Genomic DNA, 21,889 nt, shown 5'->3' on the forward strand with positions numbered 1-21,889 from the left:
ATTGGGCTGCCTGGGCCCGTGTGTTTGTGAGTTTCTGCCTTCAGATATTCCCGGGGCCTGAGGAGCCCTTAGGTGCTTCAAACTCCCGTCTACCAAAGTCTGTGCTTATATGCACCACATGGACTTGATTTGAGACTTGTTCAGGAGGAAAGGTGAAGGTCAAAAGAAAACATAGCAGGAATTAGGGCCCAACAAACCATTAAGATAGTACTGTGATATATTTCAAAGTAGATTATTTTGCATAGAAAATGATTTCCCTGGAAGAACTCTTAGCCTTGGGGCCTTATGCATACTAGAAAGATTGAAATAAAGGGTTGGGGGGCAAGGGGAGAAGGGAGATAAAGGAAGTAAGGCCTGTTGGGATTCGCAGTCTAAATGAACTGCTCACTGAGACTGATAGTGAAGAAGAGAAATAGGACAATGGAGAAAGGAAGGACAGTGTTCAGAAGTCCCTGGTTTGCAATCTTGGCTCCACTACTTGTCTGCTCTGTGACCTTGGGCAAGTCACTTAACTTCTCTGTAGACTGTAGGCTCATTGTGGGCATGGAATGTGTCTGTCAACTCTATTACTTTGTACTCTTCCAAGCACTTAGTACAGTACTCTGCAGACAGTAAGCACTCAATACATATGACTGAATGATTGATTGATTCATTGATTGGCCTGTGATATCTGTTCTTCTTACTCAAAGAAAGCATTGCTAATGGTGAAAGGCCAGTGAGGGAACCACAGTCTCTGCCTCACTATGCAGGCACAAAAACTGTCCTTGGTTGTGCTGTTGTGTTCGTTTGCACCACCTGGAGCTGTTTTCAGGTTTGCCTCCTTATCTCATGATCCTTTCAAAGCTTCCGCTCACAAAAAGCTGTTCCTTTCTTGATGCTACAATTGTCTTTCAGTTCTTCCCTGAGGTGCAGAGTTGTCTGAGGCTTTGTTTTACTGAATCCTTAAAATGTTTCTTCTGTCCTCCTTTCAGTTTCAGCTCACTATACAGCAGCTGTTTGGATAGCCTATTGTCATTCATTTTCCTCAGATAACCCATCCCTTGAAGCTGATTTGTGATGAGCATAGAGTCAGTGCTAGGAGACTGACTTGGCTTCAGGACTTCATTGTCTGTGATCCTTGCAATTTGATATCGAGTAGAGCCTGTAAATGACGCCAGTACAGCTTGGGGAGGCAGATTCATTCGTTCAGTCACATTTATTGAGAGTTTACTGTGTGCAGAGCACCGTATTAAGTGCTTGGGAGAGTACAATACAACAATAAACAGACACATTCCCTGCCCACAGCAAGCTTACAGTTTAGAAAGGGCGAGACATAGATCAATACAGATTAATTATGAAGTCCAAGTCTCAGAAATTTAATAATAATAATAATAATGTTGGTATTTGTTAAGCCATGTGCCAAGCACTGTTCTAAGCTCTGGCGGGGGGCGGGGGGGGGGGGGGGGGGGAGATACAAGGTAATCAAGGTTGTCGCACATGGGGCTCACAGTCTTAATCCCCATTTTACAGATGAGGGGAACTGAGGCACAGAGAAGTTAAGTGATTTGCCCAAAGTCACACAGCTGACAAGTGGCAGAGCTGGGATTAAAACCCACCACTTCTGACTCCCAAGCCTGGGCTCTTGCATTCATTCATTCATTCAATCGTATTTATTGAGCGCTTACTATGTACAGAGCACTGTACTAAGCGCTTGGGATGTACAAGTTGGCAACATATAGAGACGGTCCCTACCCAACAGCAGGCTCACAGTCTAGAAGGGCTCTTTCCAATGAGCCTCGCTGCTTCTCACTGAGCCACGCTGCTTCTCAAAGTACTTCCGCTGCTGCTTCTTAAAGTACCCCTAGTTCTCCTAAATGCAGGGCTGTGTTCTTTTATGCAACACCTTACCTTAAGGAAAATTGCACATTTAATATTCATTCACCTGTTTCAACCTCATGTCCAGATGTCCAACTGTTTCTTCTGACACCATGTTACCATCTGCCCAAATGACTTCATATTGTTGGGCAGATGTTCCCTAACAACAATCTAGTCGAAACGTATAGTGAGAACAAAGTTTAGAGCAAAACTGAGTGTATGTCACACTAAGAACATAATCATGTTGAAGGAGTGTGGCCTAATTCATTCATTCATTCAATCAATCGTATTTATTGAGCATTTACTGTGTGCAGAGCACTGTACTAAGCACTTGGGATGTACAGGTCGGCAACATATAGAGACGGGTCCCTACCCAACAACGGGAAGGTACACGGGCCTGGGAACCAAAGGATCTGTGCTCTAATCTTGGCACCACTTGTCTGCTGCGTGACCTTGGGCAAGTCACTTACCTTCTCTGTGCCTCAGCTACCTCATCTGTAAAATGGGGATTAAATCTTCCTCCCTCCAATTTAGACTTAAGCCACATATGAGACAGGGACTGTGTCCAACCTGATTATCTTGTATCTATCCCATTGCTTAGTACGGTACTTGGCACACAGTGAGTGCTTAACAAGTACCATTAGAAAAAAAAAGACCTTACATTCTTCAAAAAACAAAAATCCAAACAAGTATAGCCTAAACCGGGGCTTTTCCTGCCTTCCCTGTACCACCATTAGAAGGAACAAAATTAGGGCCATTAGGAATAGCCATCATCTCTACTAACCTTCAACTAGCCCTGTCTGCCCTTTGTTTCCCCACCCAAATAACTCCACAGCACCACAGGCTGCAGGGCATCAACCCCTCCTCGTGCTCTGTGTTCCCAGCCTGCCTACAAAATTTCCACACATGCATTAAGCTGAATTTCTAAGGCGTTATTTTGAAATCATGCCAGAAGACAAGATAGTGTTGGAAGCATTGGAAAGGCATGCTGAGCCCACAAAAGCACGGCATGAGATTAGGCAGCACCCTTCCATTACCTCCGGCCAAAGAAAGTAAGCAAAATGAACCCACATAACATCAAAATCCATTGACGTTTTATTGTATGATGGTATGCACATGTATATGTTACTCCCCAAAGCAGAAAAAACAAACTAGATTATCCTGCTTCTTGCAGTCTTTTGCGGGTGCTTTGATAATGTGATTCTTGCTTCTGATCCCAAACTACAGCCTCAGTTCTGGCTCTCATCTCTGGTTCTGGGTGAGAAAGATGAGAAGGGAGCTGGGAAAAACAGCATGTGGCTGCCGGAGATGAGGCAGCCACTTACCCACAGAGGTAAATGCATTTCGGGTAATGAAGAAGGTTTAGGGTGTTTCTAAATACATAAGGATGGTGTTTCTAAATACATAAGGATGCTGTTTCTCCAGGGTGAAATTCAATAGGCATCTACTGTGTCCACCTTCCAGATGGAAATAATAAAGCTAAAGGATGGGGCACACTAAAGATTAGGTAGGGGTCAAATAAAACCTTCTAACTCAAAAGCACAATGAAAATACAGTGGGACGTTGCCACATTTATTAAACAATACCTTTCATTCTCAAGACGAGCATTATTAGTATTACATTCTTGTTTGCAAAATGATATGCAATCATTTTTACTAGCTGTTTCTTATCTCAACGATGTGAGGTAAGCCAACAATGTTCTGCTCATCTTATAGATAAGAAAACAGAGGTACGGAACATAATGCATGAGTGGGCAGGTGCTTATGATTACTCAGTTTTTGGTTGGTTTTTTTTTTCAGTTTGTGGGTTATCCAGATCCCTTGCTTCTCTTCTTTCTTTTTTCTGCACGCTACTTTTCAGTATAACTTTTAGCAGTAGGTGGACTGGAGAAAGAAGAGGAGGAGGTGGAACTCAAATCCACCAAATTTGCCACTTGTAAGTAACTGTGGTATAAGGGTGGGGTGAGGGACTGGTGGGACTGATAATGCAGCAAATATACTTGAAAAGAGTGGTGATTTTTGTGGTGGAAGGGAGAACAGTAAAAGTCTATAATAATTCCCCTTCGAGATTAAATGTGGTCTGACAGTTTTATACTATGTACTGATTGTGATTCAATCGTTAACAATTTATAACGATGTAATTCTGCAGAATTCTTATGGTGACAGAAGAACAGGGAAAAGGAAATGAGGTGGGTCAACACAGACATTGTGAACCCAGTTAACAAAACATGTAAGGTCAGTCTTGTTTTGTGGGGGACAAAGAGAGATGGGGAGAAGTTTGAAGTGGACTTTGGGAATTTTCTGTGGGCCTAATTTATATATGCTCGTCCCTTTCCCCATAAGCACAGCTAATCAAGAGATGGTTGTTTTCTCAGTTTGGGTAAAATTGGTTTACACTAGATTTTAAGAATATTAGTATAAAAATCAACAGATATGAATAATTATGAGGGCTGATCGTTTTTACACTTATGAACATAAATTTATAATGAGTTGTGGTCAAGAAGAGATTTTCCACTTTTCTCTTGAAGCTGTATCTCCCACCTTACGTTAAAAGGAACTTGGAATCCCTACAACTTGGAATCCCTACAAACATTTGTTTATGAAATTCTAATAGGGATATTGGTTTTGCTCTGTTGTAAAATAATGATGGCATTTGTTAAGTGCTTACTCTATGCAAAGCACTGTTAAAATGCCAGAGTTAGGGTGAGCACAGCATGTAAAGTAAGATGCCCTCTCTTCCATGCACTCTGGAGAGGCCCTGTCTCCCTTCAGATCTCTTCTCTTCCTGAATGCCTTCTCTCCTACTCTGGGCAAAGCAGGGGTAATTCCATTAGTTACAAGCCGATTCCAATTACGATCCTGCATTGTTTTGGGGAATCAATTTCTAGTGAGTTACTGTTTGTTAATCATATGTGACTTACTGAAGCTCACCTCCTGAACCGCTGATCAGATCACCAGCCAGAGAGACAGTAAAACTGTGGAGTTACTTTACTGCTGCAGGCAGAAAGGATATAGATGCCAAACTAGTGTGTGAAAACTGGTTTTTAATTGCCATTAGGAAAAAAGAGAGTCCTGAAGGACTTCTCTGCGCTGGGGAACTAATCCCTCGTTGTAACCTAATTGGTAGTACGTATGCGTACCAGATGGGTAAAATTAAAACTTCTCAGGGGCTCTGCTATTGCTGCCTTCAAGTAACTGGATGCCTAGAGGAAGAGATTCAAGGTTTCACCCTGCTCCATTTAAGGAAAATTATCTCGCAGCTTAAGGGAGAAAGGTCTTGGATTTGGGAGTTGAAGTTTCCGAGGCCTCATGGAGGGAGGAAGGGAGAGGGGCTTCATGCAGGTGTATCCAAATCTAACAGATAATATTCCTAATGATAAAACAGGAGAGAATATTTACAATAACCACTTTAATAGCAAAAGTCCTGTAGTATAACAATGAACAAGATTCTCCTAATACAGTAATAATATTGGTAAAATATCCCAGATCTAAACCCAACTGTAAAATATTTTATCACACATTTTCTAAAAGTAAAACAAAACAAAAAACACCTCACCATAGTGGTGCTAGAACCCCTGTCGGGAATAACAGTTGATCCTTGGTCCTGATATTCAGGACCAAGAATCTGTTTAGGGTGATTGATTACAGTGATCATGGCTTGTGCAGCTGTCAATCAATCAATCAATCTGTCGTATTTATTGAGAACTTACTGTGTGCAAAGCACTGCACTAAGTGCTCAGGGGAGTACAACACGGAGTTGGTGGACATGTTCCCTGCCCACGATGACTAGCCCTTTCACTCTCTTGCCTCTGTCAGTTAGGTTCCTGCGGGGCCACAGAGTGTCATGAGTAAGTGGGTGGGCAGGGGTGCAGATGCCATGTTTGCCTACCACTGTTCACTTCCAGCAGAACCGGGACTAGATCCCAAGTCTCCTGATTCCCTGAGCAGTGTTCTTTTCTCTGGATCAATGGCAAGGCTTCACCTAATGGGAAGCCACTGGAAGACTGACCAGATCTCCCTGCTTTGGAACAGGCAGAGGGCACAAGGTTGTCTTTGTTAGATGACTTCTCTCTTCCCCCTCAGTACCTTGGGATTTTCCTTCAAAGAAAAAGGAGGTATGATTCTTCATATACCTTAAAAGATGCAAACTTAATTAATTTGGCCATCGTTTTTTAACATCAGTAGGTCAGGTAGGGTTTGTGCTTCCACCCTAACAGGAAAGCTCCACATTCCCTTCTCCTGTTTCTAAACGAGGTATTATCCCATAAGAAACAGCCTAACTTTTCAAAATAAAACATGTCATCAATCAAATTTTCAAAATGCCAAGTGTATGCAGAGCACTATACTAAGTGCTTGAGCGAATATACTAATAATATAATTATAATTGTGGTATTAAGTGCTAGCTATGTGCCAGGCACTGTACTAAGCGCCGGAGTGGGTACAAGCAAATCGGGCTGGACACGGTTCCTGTTCCATGTGGGGCTCACAGTCTCAATCCCCATTTTACAGATGAGGTAACTGAGTTATAGAGAAGTTGAAGTGACTTGCCCAAGGCCACCCAGCAGACATGTGGTGGAGCCGGGATTAGAACCCATGACCGTCTGACTCCCAGGCCTGTTTTCTATCCATTTCGCCATATAGACATGATCTCTGCCCTCAGGACTAGTAGGGTAGATTCTCATTAAAATAATGTACAGACAGAAGAAGGAAGGAAAAGGGGAATGTGTATAAGAGTAAGTGATATGGTACTCCATAAGTGCAATGGAAGCCCTGAGTCCGCCAGAAGGCAGGTAGCAGAGAAGTGCTGAAGTGTCTGTTGCCAGGGTTATAATCTGGGGAGAATGGAGTAATGTGAAGAATCCCTTTCTCTTGCAGAAGAGGGGAAGGTGGGAAGATGAGAACATATATTATGGCTCCAAACCTTTGGAGAGCCAAGGTTGGAATAAGTATTCTAAATATCTATGAAGGTGGAGGAAAGCCAGATGAAAACTACCTAGTAGGCTTTTGATTTAATTCTTTAATTAGGGAGGTGGCAAGGTTCCTGAAAATGGTTCTGGAGAGTGGCTCTCCTTGGCATAATTTGTTGACTGGAGGTGGCAGGTAAGTGGCAATGCTTAATGAAAGAGTAGCAGGCCAGGTAGTTGTCCTGCAAATCTCTTCTTGAGAGATATTCCTAAGAGAAGTTGTTACGATTGCTCTTCCTCCAGTAGTATGAGACAAAATGGGACCCTGAGGAATAATTCCCATTCACTCAAAGCAGAAGTGTAAAGACACTAGTCTTGGCTATCGAGTAAACAACACTTTCTAGGAGAGAGTCAAGAGAGACAAATGGTTGCTTGGCTGTTCCAACTTCCTTGAAGTTGAGTGAGTTTGAGATAGGGACTGTGTCCGATCTGATTACCCTGAATATGCCCCAGCCCTTAGCAGAATGCCTGGAATGGAGCAAGCAAGGGCTTAATGAATACAAAGTCCATCATTAGTATTCAGCCCTACTGAAATTCACATATGGAAACCAACTACAGAAAGTGAGGGTTATGGGAAAATGGAGGAATTAGTGTCCTGATATAGATGAAGTTGGTGGGATGAATAATTCTGTCCTTAGAAAACATTGTGAACAGGGGATCAGATACCTCACCTTGTAACTCTGCACTGTGCAGAGGTCACTGGTACATCAAGTGAGGAATTTCAAATTACACGTAAACACAAGGTTCAACTGGTAGTGCACTAAACTGAGAACACATTATCATCCCATAGTGGGAGGGGATTCCTCACTGAAGGATTAAGTATAATTCTCTGAGGAAATTAGTTATTGAACATATCAGTAAAGAGGGGCTTGGATAAGTTCATGGAAGACATTTAAAATATGGAAGCAAGTTAGCGGTGGGGAGGGAAGTTAGAGTAGAGTAGAGCAGCGTGGCTCAGTGGAAAGAGCACAGGCTTTGGAGTCAGAGGTCAGGGGTTCAAATCCTGGCTCCACCAATTGTCAGCTGTGTGACTTCGGGCAAGTCACTTCTCTGGGCCTCAGTTACCTCATCTGTAAAATGGGGATTAAGACTGTGAGCCCCCCATGGAACAACCTGATCACCTTGTAACCTCCCCAGCTCTTAGAACAGTGCCTTGCACATAGTAAGTGCTTAATAAATGCCATTATTATTATTATAATTATTACATGGATGGATGTCAAGAAGAGCTATCACCACAGCTCCTTCAAATATCCTCTAAATATCTTCCAGATGTCTCCTAAAATGTAGTGCTCATCTGTATGAACCTTTGTTCTGATCCAGTTTTGTATGTTGAGGCCTACCCACTGACTTATCTAGATAGGAAGGATGGAAGAAGGCTTGAAAGAGATAGGAAAACGGACAACAGAAGGGGTAGTGTGATGATATAGCAAAACAGAATTTCCCAGTTAAATGTCAACACATTCAATACCACTGCTTTTCATTCTCCCAGCTACGTTCTAGAACAGAGCCATCCAGTTCTCTGACTGTGAGCTCGTTGTTGGGTAGGGACTGTCTCTATATGTTGCTGACTTGTACTTCCCGAGCGCTCAGTACAGTGTTCTGCACACAGTAAGTGCTCAATAAATATGATTGAATGAATGAATGAGTGGTCAAATAGTTCTCCCTATAATTTTCCTCATTTGTTGAATATCTTCTTGATCATCTGCTGCTTTGTTGTCTATTCACAGGAATCTATATTCTTGTGATAGACTGTCAGTTTAGGCTTTCTTTTTCTGAGAGATACATAGATCCAAGATCTGTTCTGTACTAGTTCCAGAACAATAAATCATCTTTGCATAGATCTGGGGAATGAATCCTATGTATTAGAGAAGAATCAACTTAGGTTTCAGGATGACATGTATGTGAAAAGATTCTCCTGGGGACAAGGCCCCTTGGGCTCTCCAATTTTGTAGGTGCATGTCCTCACCTTAGGACAAACCTGCCATCATCACCATCTAGTCAAGAGGTCATGAATGAACAGCTCCTCCTCAAGTTGTCTTTTATGGATCACCACTGGAAGACACCTCAGGTTTTTTAATTTACTCATTTTCACAGGCACAAGGCCTGTTGCCACCCATCCTGGAATACTGTCTGTAATAGGCATTTTCAGAGACTGACTAGTGAAACCCATCTAGGATGGCATTTGAGAATACCGGACATTAAGACACGTGACTTCACACGCTTAACACTGGGGACCCAGCACACTGTGATAGCATCGTATGAACCATTTTGCCAAAGTACCTAGTTTGCCCAAACCTAGAGTTTTTCTCCAGGGGAATCCCTGGCACCCCCTTCCCCCTCATGCCCCCCGCCCCAACTTGTTCCAAGATCTTTTCAGTCTGCCTCAGAATTTAAAAAAGTGCCAGACATAAAGGCATCTGGTGCCATAGTCACACTGGATAGGAGATTGACGAGCCGAAACCTGGACTATCCAGTATGAGATTGGACAGCTGGCCAGCCTAAAGCATACCAACTGTCTTCACTATTAATCACGGGACATATGATCCTGTGAGGAAACACCTGAAATGGAGGGCACAGCGGGGTGGGGGAAGGGGCCCTAGCTTGGGGAGGACTAGTGGCTCAGTGGAAAGAGCCTGGGCTTTGGAGTCAGAGGTCATGGGTTCAAATCCCAGCTCCGCCAATTGTCAGCTGTGTGACTTTGGGTAAGTCACTTCACTTCTCTGGGCCTCAGTTCCCTCATCTGTAAAATGGGGATTAAGACTGTGAGCCCCATGTGGGACAACCTGATCACTTTGTATCCCCCCAGCCCTTGGAACAGTGCTCTGCACATAGTAAGTGCTTAACAAATACCATCATCATCATCATCATCATCATCATTTCCAAACTAGACGTAGCATGGCCTCATGGAAAGAGTGAGGCCTGGGAGCCAGAGGACCTGAGTTCTAACCCCTGTCTGCCGGGTGACCTTGGGCAAGTCACTTAACTTCTCTGTGCCTCTGTTACCTCATCTGTAAGATGGGGATTAAGGCTATGAGCCCCCCCGTGGGATAGCCTAATTACCTCGTATCTACCCCAGCGTTTAGGACAGTGCTTGGCACATAGTGAGTGCTTAAATACCATTATTCCCTCCTACTTAGACTGTGAGCCCCACTGGGGGCACGGACCCTGTCCAGCGTGATTAATGTGTATCTGTCCCAGCGTTTGAAACGGTGTTTGGCGCATAGTAAGCGCGGAATCAATCAATCAATCATTCGTATGTTTTGAGCAATTACTGTGTGCAGAGCACTGTACTAAGCGCTTGGGAAGTACAAGTTGGCAACACATAGAGACAGTCCCTACCCAACAGTGGGTTCACAGTCTAAAAGGGGAACAAGTACCATCATTATCCTGTGCTGAAAAGAGCCCTGGATTGAGAAAGATTGGGGGTTGGGGGTGGGGGGGCGGGGGCGAGGAGGGGGTCCCAGCCTGGGAGAAGCGTGCCTCTTGGCGGGGAGGCTCCCCTTCTGGTGAGGGTTTAGGGAGGGGGCTGGCAGGTGCCAAGCTGGCTCTCTTCCTCCCTTCAAGGCCCTACTGAGAGCTCACCTCCTCCCGGAGGCCTTCCCAGACTGAGCCCCCTCCTTCCTCTCCCCCTCGTCCCCCTCTCCACCCCCCATCTTACCTCCTTCCCTTCCCCTCAATCAATCAATCATATTTATTGAGCGCTTACCGTGTGCAGAGCACTGTACTAAGCGCTTGGGAACTACAAGTTGGCAACATAGAGAGCCGGTCCCTACCCAACAAACACGTGGACACGCGTCAAGTCGTCGGAACAAATAGAATTAAAGCTAAATGCACATCATTAACACAATAAATAAATAAATAGCACCTGTAGCACCCACAGCACCTGTATATATGTTTGTACGTGATTATTACTCTATTTTACTTGTACATATCTATTCTATTTATTTTATTTGGTTAATACGTTCGGTTTTGTTCTCTGTCTCCCCCTTCTAGACTGTGAGCCCGCTGTTATGTTTGTACGTATTTATTACTCTATTTATTTAATTTACCTGTACCTATCTATTCTATTTATTTTATTTGGTTAATACGTTCGGTTTTGTTCTCTGTCTCCCCCTTCTAGACTGTGAGCCCGCTGTTATGTTTGTACGTATTTATTACTCTATTTATTTAATTTACCTGTACCTATCTATTCTATTTATTTTATTTGGTTAATACGTTTGGTTTTGTTCTCTGTCGCCCCCTTCTAGACTGTGAGCCCGCTGTTATGTTTGTACGTATCTATTACTCTATTTAATTTACCTGTACCTATCTATTCTATTTATTTTATTTGGTTAATACGTTCGGTTTTGTTCTCTGTCTCCCCCTTCCAGACTGTGAGCCCGCTGTTATGTTTGTACGTATTTATTACTCTATTTAATTTACCTGTACCTATCTATTCTATTTTATTTGGTTAACACGTTTGGTTTTGTTCTCCGTCTCCCCCTTCTAGACTGTGAGCCCGCTGTGGGGCGGGGCCCGTCTCTCGATGTTGCCGACTTGGACTTCCCAAGCAAGCTTAGTCCGGTGCTCCGCACACAGTCAGCGCTCAATAAAGACGATCGATTGATTGATTGGGCTTCAAGGCTGTCCATCCCCTCGCCCCCTCCTACCTCACCTCCCTTCTCTCCTTCTACTGCCCAGCCCGCAACCTCCGCTCGTCCACCGCGAATCTCCTCACCGTACCTCGTTCTCGCCTGTCCCGCCGTCGACCCCCGGGCCTGGCATGCCCCCAATCCCTCTGCCCCTCCGCCAAGCTGGCTCTCTTCCTCCCTTCAAGGCCCTGCTGAGAGCTCACCTCCTCCAGGAGGCCTTCCCAGACTGAGCCCCTTCCTCCCTCTCCCCCTCGTCCCCCTCTCCATCCCCCCATCTTACCTCCTTCCCTTCCCCACAGCACCTGCATATATGTATATATGGTTGTACATATTTATTACTCTATTTATTCATTTATTTATTTTACTTGTACATTTCTATCCTATTTATTTCATCTTGTTGGTACGTTTGGTTCTGTTCTCTGTCTCCCCCTTTTAGACTGTGAGCCCAATCAATCAATCAATCAATCGTATTTCTTGAGCGCTTACTATGTGCAGAGCACTGTACTAAGCGCTTGGGAAGTACAAATTGGCATCACATAGAGACAGTCCCTACCCAACAGCGGGCTCACAGTCTAAAAGGGGGAGACAGAGAACAGAACCAAACACACCAACAAAATAAAATAAATAGGATAGAAATGTACAAGTAAAATAAATAAATAAATAAATAGAGCCCCCTGTTGAGCCCACTGTTGGGTAGGGACCGTCTCGGTGTGTTGCCAGTTTGTACTTCCCAAGCGCTTAGTACAGTGCTCGGCACATAGTAAGCGCTCAATAAATACGATTGATTGATTGATTGAGGGGAGGAGGAAAAGAAGGAGCGAGGTTGAGGCCGAGGAGGCGTCGTCGTCCCCGCTGCCCATTAGAGGGCGCTGTGGGGGCGTCGGTCGCCGCAGTCGGGCCGGCGCGCGCGCGCGCGCCCCCGCGCCCCCCCCACTCCGCCGCCGCCGCCGCCGCCGGCTGCAGCGTGTCTCGGGCGCGAGCGGCCGGGCCCCCGGACCGCGCCCGCCGCCCTCTCTCCGCTCTCCGCCGGGGACCAGCCGCCGGCCATGAATTCTTCCGGCTCTTCCCGCGGCCCGGCGAGGGGCCCGGCCGGCCGGAGGTACAGCTCCTCGGGCCCTCCTCCTCCTCCCCCACCCCGGGCCCCCCCCCCCCCCACTCCGCCACGGGGGGAGGAGGAGGAGGAGGAGGCCCGGGCCCAGCCTGAGGCCAACCGTTTTCTCCGTTCCCCGGCGGGCCCCCGAAACCCCGCGTGCGCCGGGAAGGGGGGGGGGGGGCGGGAGGAGGTGTCCCCGAGGGCGTCTGCCCGCCCACCTCGTGCGAGTGCGGGCACCCCACCCCGCTGACAGGTCTCTGCGCTCCGCTCCCCGTCCGTCCGTCCGTCCGTCCGTCTGCAGGCAGCTGCTGGGGGACTAGAGCCAGAGGGAGCCCGACCGACAGACCGCCCGCCTCCACGTCCATGACCCCGCGCCCGCCCGCCCGCCTGCCTGCCTCCCCGACCCCGACCTCGTGCCCGCCCGCCCGCCTGCCTCCCCGACCTCGACCTCGTGCCCGCCCGCCCGCCTGCCTCCCCGACCTCGACCCCGCCGCCAGGGCCCCCCGCCTCGGCCTGAGCCGCCTCCTCCTCCGCCGCCGGCTCCAGTCCTCTGCGCCGGAGAAGGTGAGCGGGGACGCCCCACGGCCTCTTTCATCATCATCAATCGTATTTATTGAGCGCTTACTATGTGCAGAGCACTGGACTAAGCGCTTGGGAAGGACAGATTGGCAACATAGAGAGACAGTCCCTACCCAACAGTGGGTTCATTTTCCTCTCACATTTCTCTCCGCTTCCTTTCTTGCTCCCCCCCCCCCCCCCCCCTTTCTGTGAACCTCACCCCCCCAGGCCTCGCCTTTCTCTTACTTCTCCCTTTGGGGTTCCTTTCTCCTCACCCTCTCTCTCTCTCTCTCTCTCTCTCTCTCTCTCTCTTTGCATTTTCCATTTTTGTCTTTAATTTCACCCCTCCCTCCGCACTTTCTCTTTTTCTCATAATCATCATCATCATCATCAATCGTATTTATTGAGCACTTACTATGTGCAGAGCACTGGACTAAGCACTTGGGAAGGACAGATTGGCAACATAGAGAGACAGTCCCTACCCAACAGTGGGTTCACTTTCCTCTCACATTTCTCTCCGCTTCCTTTCTTGCTTTCTCCCCCCCCTTCCTCTCCCTCTTCTGTGAACCTCACCCCCCCAGGCCTCGCCTTTCTCTTACTTCTCCCTTTGGGGTTCCTTTCTCCTCACCCTCTCTCTCTCTCTCTCTCTCTCTCTGCATTTTCCATTTTTGTCTTTCATTTCAGCCCTCCCTCCGCACTTTCTCTTTTTCTCATAATCATCATCATCATCATCAATCGTATTTGTTGAGCGCTTACTGTGTGCGGAGCACTGGACTAAGCGCTTGGGAAGGACAGATTGGCAACATAGAGAGACAGTCCCTACCCAACAGTGGGTTCATTTTCCTCTCACATTTCTCTCCGCTTCCTTTCTTGCTTTCTCCCCCCCCTTCCTCTCCCTCTTCTGTGAACCTCACCCCCCCCAGGCCTCGCCTTTCTCTTACTTCTCCCTTTGGGGTTCCTTTCTCCTCACCCTCTCTCTCTCTCTCTCTCTCTCTCTCTCTCTCTTTGCATTTTCCATTTTTGTCTTTAATTTCACCCCTCCCTCCGCACTTTCTCTTTTTCTCATAATCATCATCATCATCATCAATCGTATTTATTGAGCGCTTACTGTGTGCGGAGCACTGGACTAAGCGCTTGGGAAGGACAGATTGGCAACATATAGACACAGTCCCTACCCAACAGTGGGTTCATTTTCCTCTCACATTTCTCTCCGCTTCCTTTCTTGCTTCCCCCCCGACCCTTCCTCTCCCTCTTCTGTGAACCTCACCCCCCCAGGCCTCGCCTTTCTCCTACTTCTCCCTTTGGGGTTCCTTCCTCCTCACCCTCTCTCTCTCTCTCTCTCTCTCTCTCTCTCTCTCTCTCTCTCTCTCTTTGCATTTTCCATTTTTGTCTTTCATTTCACCCCTCCCTCCGCACTTTCTCTTTTTCTCATAATCATCATCATCATCAATCGTATTTATTGAGCACTTACTGTGTGCAGAGCACTGTACTAAGCGCTTGGGAAGTACAAGCTGGCAACATATAGAGACAGTCCCTACCCAACAGTGGGTTCACTTTCCTCTCACATTTCTCTCCGCTTCCTTTCTTGCTTTCTCCCCCCTTCTTCTCCCTCATCTGTGAACCTAACCCTCCCAGGCCTCGCCTTTCTCTTACTTCTCCCTTTGGGGTTCCTTCCTCCTCACCCTCTCTCTCTCTCTCTCTCTTTTTGCGTTTTCCATTTTTGTCTTTCATTTCACTCCTCCCTCCGCACTTTCTCTCTTTCTCATAATCATCATCATCAATCGTATTTACTGAGCGCTTACTGTGTGCAGAGCACTGGACTAAGTGCTTGGGAAGTACAGGATGGCAACATCTAGAGACAGTCCCTACCCAACAGTGGGCTCACAGTCTAAAAGGGGGAAACAGAGAATAATCACCTTAAGCACAGCTCTCTTTCTTCTCTGGGAACCGATGTGAGGCTAAATTCACAAGCGGAAATGCTGGTTATAATTCGACCCTCAATAGCTGGAAAAATCGGAATATATATATCATATATAAGATGTGTGTGGATACATATCTTATGATCATATATCATAAGATGTGTGTATACACACATATATATATCTCCCCCCCCATCCCCCTCTCCATCCCCCATCTTACCTCCTTCCCTTCCCCACAACACCTGTATATATGTATTTATGTTTGTACACATTTATTACTCTATTTATTTTACTTGTTCATATCTATTCTATTTTATTTTGTTAGTATGTTTGGTTTTGTTTTCTGTCTCCCCCTTTTAGACTGTGAGCCCACTGCTGGGTAGGGACTGTATATGTTGCCAACTTGTACTTCCCAAGCGCTTAGTACAGTGCTCTGCACACAGCGCTCAATAAATACGATTGATGATGATATATATATATATCTATATATATACATACACGCATATATATGTGTGTATACACACATACACATATCTTATTCTCCATCAGTCTGGGTGGAAATACCTGGGAAGGAGGAAGGTGCAAATCCAGAACATCGAGGTTACAGTAAGAAGCATTCCAGGGAAAGTCATGTATTTGTAATATGTGTGCCGGGGGGAGAGGTTGTATTATCGTTTGCTAAATATATGATGACACACTACCTCAGTTGGCAGCTCCGTGACCTTGTCCGACTCTTCTTTCCAGTCCCTGCCCTCCTCAGGAATTTCCCGAGTAAATCACTAAGAATTTTACTTCTCGTAATCTTAAACCCGTGGGGGTTGATTTTTTTTCCCATTTGTACGCTTAGAGTTATGGCTAGAGTAGATGTTCTTAAAATTCATTTAGATCTGTAAACGGGTTTTTCCTTTTCTCTAGGAAGAGCCTAAGGACTCCAGTAGAGAAGAATGGCAGTGACTTTAGAAGACGCTCCATGGATGGGCTTTATGTTTCTGAAAGCTATCCTGAGATTTGCCTTCATGGTCCTCAATAACCTGGCTGCTATTCCATCGTATGTCTTCTATATGATACTACTGCAGCCTCTCCGGGCAGTAGACAGGAAACGTTTCTGGTATATCGAAGGAGTCATGTATAAATGGCTTTTGGCAATGGTGGCTTCCTGGGGATGGTGTGCTGGATATACAGGTAAGTGTCAGAGCCCCTGCTCTTTTATTACTCACGGTTATAAACAATTGTAAAATAAATTGGGAACCGGCATCTTATATATGATATGCATTTTAAATTTCAGCTATTTTTTGCATTTTTGGAATATGTTTCCAGTGAACAGAATAGGTTGAAACCCCTGTTGCAAATCCAATTTATTGGAAAATAACGATTGTTAAAAAACATTTGACTTGGGGATGCGGTGCTGCTTCATTCATTCATTTATTGAAGGTACAAATCGTAGTCATTTGAAAGAAGCATTTTCCACCTGTGGCCAAGCATAGCTCCCGAGAGAGCAGCAGGGCGAGGGTTTGTAGTGGCCCAACAGAATGAAGAGTTCGGAACCCGGTGCATGATAACACAAGCGCTAATGAAGCTTAGAAGAAATATTGGTAATACAGTTGAAAAATGTACGATTTATATGACACCGTGGTAGGGAGACAGCATATGAACCTGTTCTACTTAGCCATCTTTTAAACTGCTTTATTAACCCTGTTATGCATATGTAGAGGTACTATTAGTTTATAAATTGCTGTGAAGATTATCGCAAAGGGATAAATTTGTTTTCTATACCAGCTTGAAAAAAGCAGGGGGAAGGTTTCTGAATTAGACATTTAGTGGAATAAATGAAAATTAGGAATACACTTCTCTGTTGGTAAATCCTAATATACCTTTAGGTTATGCCTTGACGCGAGAATTCTGTATTGTGTGTCATGTAATTAAACTCTTTATCTTGGTAAAGTTTGGAGTTTTTAGAATTGGGAAGATAATCTTTCCATTTTTATTTTTTTTTTGCATGTAGTCTTTGTAGATGCTCAGGCAGGGTGTCAGTGAAGATGCTGCTGTCTTAAAAAGTCAAGATTGGGGAAAATATAATCCTATGTGCTGTCAGCAAATCCAGCAGGGGGAAGCAGAGAAGTATTAAGATTAAGATGTCAAACTAAAACAAACAAAACAGTTAAGCAAAAGATGCAAATCACAGGTAAAAGCTGAGAGCCTTAGGACAACCAGTGCTTTTGTTTGCTGGGCTAAATCAACATTTGTTAAGTGCTTCATTTATCTTGAAGTGATCAAATGGGTAGGGCAGACCCTGCAGAAACCTTTTTAGGTTTTCTGTTTTATTTTTTCCTGCTCAGGCTGCATCTGCAGATTTTACCCATATAGACAAGAAGTAGGATTGACAGTGCACAACCTTTTAATGGAGTCTGACTGGACTCCTGCTCTCTCTCAGCTCTGTGTTGCCCCAGGTGGAAGTTTTTCCAGCAAAGGCAGTGATTATACTGCAAGAGATGAAGGCCCTTGGCTAGTATGTCTGTTGGCTCCTTGTATATGCCTTACCAAGATGCCCATGATCTTTGGACACATTAGGTGAGCTTCTAGTTGCTTTCAAAGCAGGTGATGGTGGTGATTAAAAAAAAAAAAAACTTTAAAAAAAATGAAGCTGCAATCCGTGGGGCTGAATGCCCATACAAACTGCACTGCTTCCGAATTGCTTTGCCTAGTGTAGTTTGAGCTATTCTGGGTGTGCTGCTAGTAGTTTTAATGTTTGTTCAGAATGCCTAAGAAAGTGGTTCACATAATTCTACAGTTTTAAGATTTTAAAGGCACCAGTGTCATTAAAAATGAAGTTGCAGTACTCTTTTGTGTATTTTAGATGAAAGATGTAGCATGATGGTAATGCCAAAAAAATGAATTTGGGATTGACTTGACTATGGCAGTTTATGGTGCCCTCTAGACTGTAGGCTCATTGTGGGCAGAGAACATGCCTGCCAATTCTGTTGTGCTCTCCTAAGTGCTTAGTACAGTGCTCTGCACATGGTAAGTGCTCAATAAATATGATTGATCTAAAGTTCAAGTCAAAACTGGCATAGCTACTAGTATATTTTTAACATACTTTCTTTTAGTCTTTTTTCTCCTTAAGGAAGACCTGTGTGGTTTCTTTTGACACCTACTTAGAAAGTATTTACATATTTTTGTCTACCATAACCATCTGCTGAGTACTGTGCTACTGCATTTTAACCGCTTGATCACTTTAAATACAGAGGTACCCCATGATATGACCAAGTTATGTTCCTTGAAAATATGATTGTATCATGGGCATGCTTTCCTGTATAATTTACACGTTACAAATTAGGATCCATCTCCAGAACCTCTAGAAAAGTCATATGAAATTATAATAATAATAATTTTGGTATTTGTTAAGCGCTTATTATGTGCCAAGCACTGTTCTAAGCGCTAGGGGAGATACAAGGTAATCAGGTTGTCCCACGTGGGGCTCACAGTCATAATCCCCATTTTCCAGGTGAGGTAACTGAGGTACAGAGAAGTTAAGTGACTTGCCCAAAGTCACACAGCTGACAATTGGCAGAGCCGGGATTTGAACCCATGACCTCTGACTCCAAAGCCTGGGCTCTTTCCACTGAGCCACGCTCTGTGCTGAATATTTTAATGGTAAATATCACTAAACAATTATTTTTGAGGTTATTCAAGCATAGCCTCACAGGAACTGAAGAGTCGTAATATGATTAAAACTCTTTGCAGGAGGGGACAGAGGCAGAAGAAACTTGTTTTGCTAACTCTGATAGTGGTTTGCCAATTTTGTGAAAAATTTGGCCAATTCAGCTGGAATAAAAACTGTGTGCTCTGCTTGAAACACATTGTAGTAGACTGCACACATTTGAATGCGTCTCCTCATCATTTATAAATTTATCCTCTTTCTTGAGAACTGGTGCCTAATTTTTAAAAAATTATCTAGTTTAGCTGGTGGTAGAGAAACCATAACTCCTTCATCTGTCTTGGCATTTGGCAACAAGGCAGCTGAAGCTCAGAGGTCCTTGTTGGACTATTCCTGTGAATGAGGTTAACTAAGCAACACCTGCATCGTCCATTTCTAATTAAGTTCTTGCCCCAGTTTAACAACTTCTTTGATAATCTGTTCAGGGGTCTCACCCATGCCTTGAAAATCTGACAGACAGTGGACAGAGCCTCCTCCAAGATTTCTCCATTTCAGCCCAGGTAGGAAGGAGGCATTAGTTATAGTGCTTTTGCCTGTTGTAAGGCCTCAAACAGTATAGGCTGCATTCCCGGAGAAGTTATGGAATGGTTGAAACTCAGGATATGCCTCCATTTAAATGTAGAACTCTTTATTATATGTGAACTGTTTGATTTTTTGGGGGAGGTGGAGAGGATTGGCTTCCCTAATGATAATTTATACATTTGGTTGTTTGGACCCTGTTCCTGGGTTTAATCAAATCAGAAACAAGTATAGAAACTGTGCCTTAGTTGCCTCATCTGTAAAATGGGGATTAAGACTGTGAGCCCCTCGTGGGACAACCTGATCATCTTGTAACCTCCCCAGCACTTAGAACAGTGCTTTGCACATAGTAAGCGCTGAATAAATGCCATTATTATTATCATTATTATTATTAAAAGTTCCAATACCTGCTTTACCGAAAAAAGAAATGAGAAATGTACTTAAACAGAAGTTAATGTGCAGATGAGAGAAGCAGCATGGTGTAGTGGCTAGAGCCCAGGACTGGGAGTCAGAAGGTCATGGCTTCTAATCCCGGCTCCACCACTTGTCTGCTGTGTGACCTTGGGCCAGTCACTTCATTTCTTTGAGCTTCAGTTCCCTCTTCTGTAAAATGGGGGATTATTATTATTTACTCCCAAAAGAGGAAATGCATGTAAAAAGAGGTTGATTGACATAATCCTTTGGATTATGTCCTCAACTTCCCCTTTGTTTTTAATGGCATTTGTTAAGCACTTACTATGTGCCCGGCACTGTAATAAGCGCTGTGGGAGATAAAAGTTAGTCAGGTTGGACACAGTCGATGTCCCACATGGGTCTCACATTCTTAATCCCCATTTTACAGCTGAAGTAACAGAGGCACAGATACCAAGGTCACATTGCAAACAAGTGGTGGATATGGGATTAGAACCCAGGTCCTTCTGACTTCCAGTCCTGTGCTCTAACCATGAGGCCGCACTACTTCTACCTTATTGCCAAGAAGATGGGATTTTGCTGGGAGCAGAGCTGAATTTTTCCCTGATATGTGTTAAGACATGTAGATCCCATAAAAGCAAAATTTTACCATGCATATTGGAGTTCTTTTCATCAGCTATAATATATGCTTACTTTTTAAAGCAAAATAAATTGCTTTTATTGTGGACCCATGTCTAAAGAGACTGATTAGAATTAATTAGTAAGATGAGAATGAGGTATTGCTATAGAATACTTCTATTTTTTTAACAAATATCTAACATAACCAGTGTTTGGTAGTTTAAATTTGCCACTTTTTGATATGATAAACTATTTTACTGCTGTATGTTTGGCTATATGTTAGATATGTAAACATTAGGAGTGTGGCTTTTTTTCCTTGTGAAAATTCACAATTTTGGCAGAGTTTCTGAATGTTTTTGTTGTAAAAAAAAAAACTTTTCTTCCCTGCTCCTTCCAACTCATTTTTCTTCAAGGGTGTCTCAATTTGAAGCATATAAAGAGATACTGCTTGCTGTCTAATTTCATTATGCTCTTCTTATACTCAAGTTTGTCCATGTAGCTCTTGTATTTTTTTTATTGCAGTAGGGGAAGGTGGAATATCCTGAGGTGGCTCCACTGGGATTTTTGGTGGACAGTCAATTTGCAATTATCTGAAAGTTCATAGTTCATTCTGTGAGTTACCTGCCGCAAGTTTTTCAGACTTTCACCAGCTGTAAGCCCATCCTTCTTCTGACCTTTGGTCAGACTGCCACATATGAGTCCACAACAGTTAATCAGCCCAAATTCCACTGAGACAAGACTGCCTCTCTTACCGTGAGACAAGCCTAGGGGCTCCTTCTTCTCACTATGCTGGAAGGTCCAGGGTCCACTTTCCCTAGCCACCTCAGCTAGCCTGAGCCATTGCTCTCATTTTATTGTTTGTGTGGTTTATTGCCTAATCTACATTACTTGTCTCTGTTTTGATTTTCTTGTTGATAATCAAGAAATAGCTGCATACCTGATACTGTGTCATGGCCAGTTTTCTAAGCAGGAGTAATCCAGATAGACCAAAAATCCAGTCTTACACAGTGCCCTTCCTTTTCACCCAAACGGTCACTGTATTGTACTCTCCCAAGTGCTTAGTACAGTTCTCTGCATAGAGTAAGGGCTCAGTAAATACCATTGATTAGTTCTTGCTCTTGCCATCTCCCATCTATATTACTGAATGAGCTTTCTCACTGGTCTTGTCTTCAGCCTCTCTCCTCTAGTCCGTACTGTACTGTTCTGCTTGGATCATTATTTTAAAATGTCTTTAGGCACACATCTTTCCACTCCTCAAAAACCGTCACTAGATACCCCCTTCCCTCACATCAATCAATGAATGGTATTTATTGAGGGCTTACTGTATGCAGATGACTGTTGTGCAAGGTGATTTTTTTTTCCCCACATTTACATTTTTTTGTCCATTATATATTGTATTTGGGAATGTAAGTTCCAAGAATGAGATGAGAAAATAGAATATAGGGGCCAAATTTTGGGAATTAAAAAAAAGGAATTATTTGGAAGGTTTCCAAGACTGAAAATATGGGGAGGGTGGGCTGATAGCATGGTTTTAAAATCTAGTAAAAAGAGCACTGGATTGGGAATCAGGAGAGCTAGATTCAAGTTGAAGTCATGCCATGAGATTCA

The 21,889-nt window shown here is 44.3% G+C and overlaps 1 protein-coding gene across 1 annotated transcript in view; it reads left to right on the forward strand.

Annotated features, from left to right (window-relative positions):
• The first annotated feature begins 13,029 nt into the window (after positions 1 to 13,029).
• Positions 13,030 to 21,889, forward strand: part of LPGAT1 (lysophosphatidylglycerol acyltransferase 1) — a 52,285-nt gene continuing 43,425 nt past the window's right edge. Inside the window, exons 1-2 of the mRNA XM_038760751.1 lie at positions 13,030 to 13,105; positions 15,934 to 16,200. Coding sequence (XP_038616679.1) covers positions 15,963 to 16,200 — 238 coding nt within the window. The 5' untranslated portion in view covers positions 13,030 to 13,105; positions 15,934 to 15,962. The remainder of the gene's footprint in view (positions 13,106 to 15,933; positions 16,201 to 21,889) is intronic.

The sequence above is a fragment of the Tachyglossus aculeatus genome, chromosome 19 (genome assembly GCF_015852505.1).
Source record: "Tachyglossus aculeatus isolate mTacAcu1 chromosome 19, mTacAcu1.pri, whole genome shotgun sequence".
Taxonomy (NCBI): Eukaryota; Metazoa; Chordata; class Mammalia; order Monotremata; family Tachyglossidae; genus Tachyglossus; species Tachyglossus aculeatus.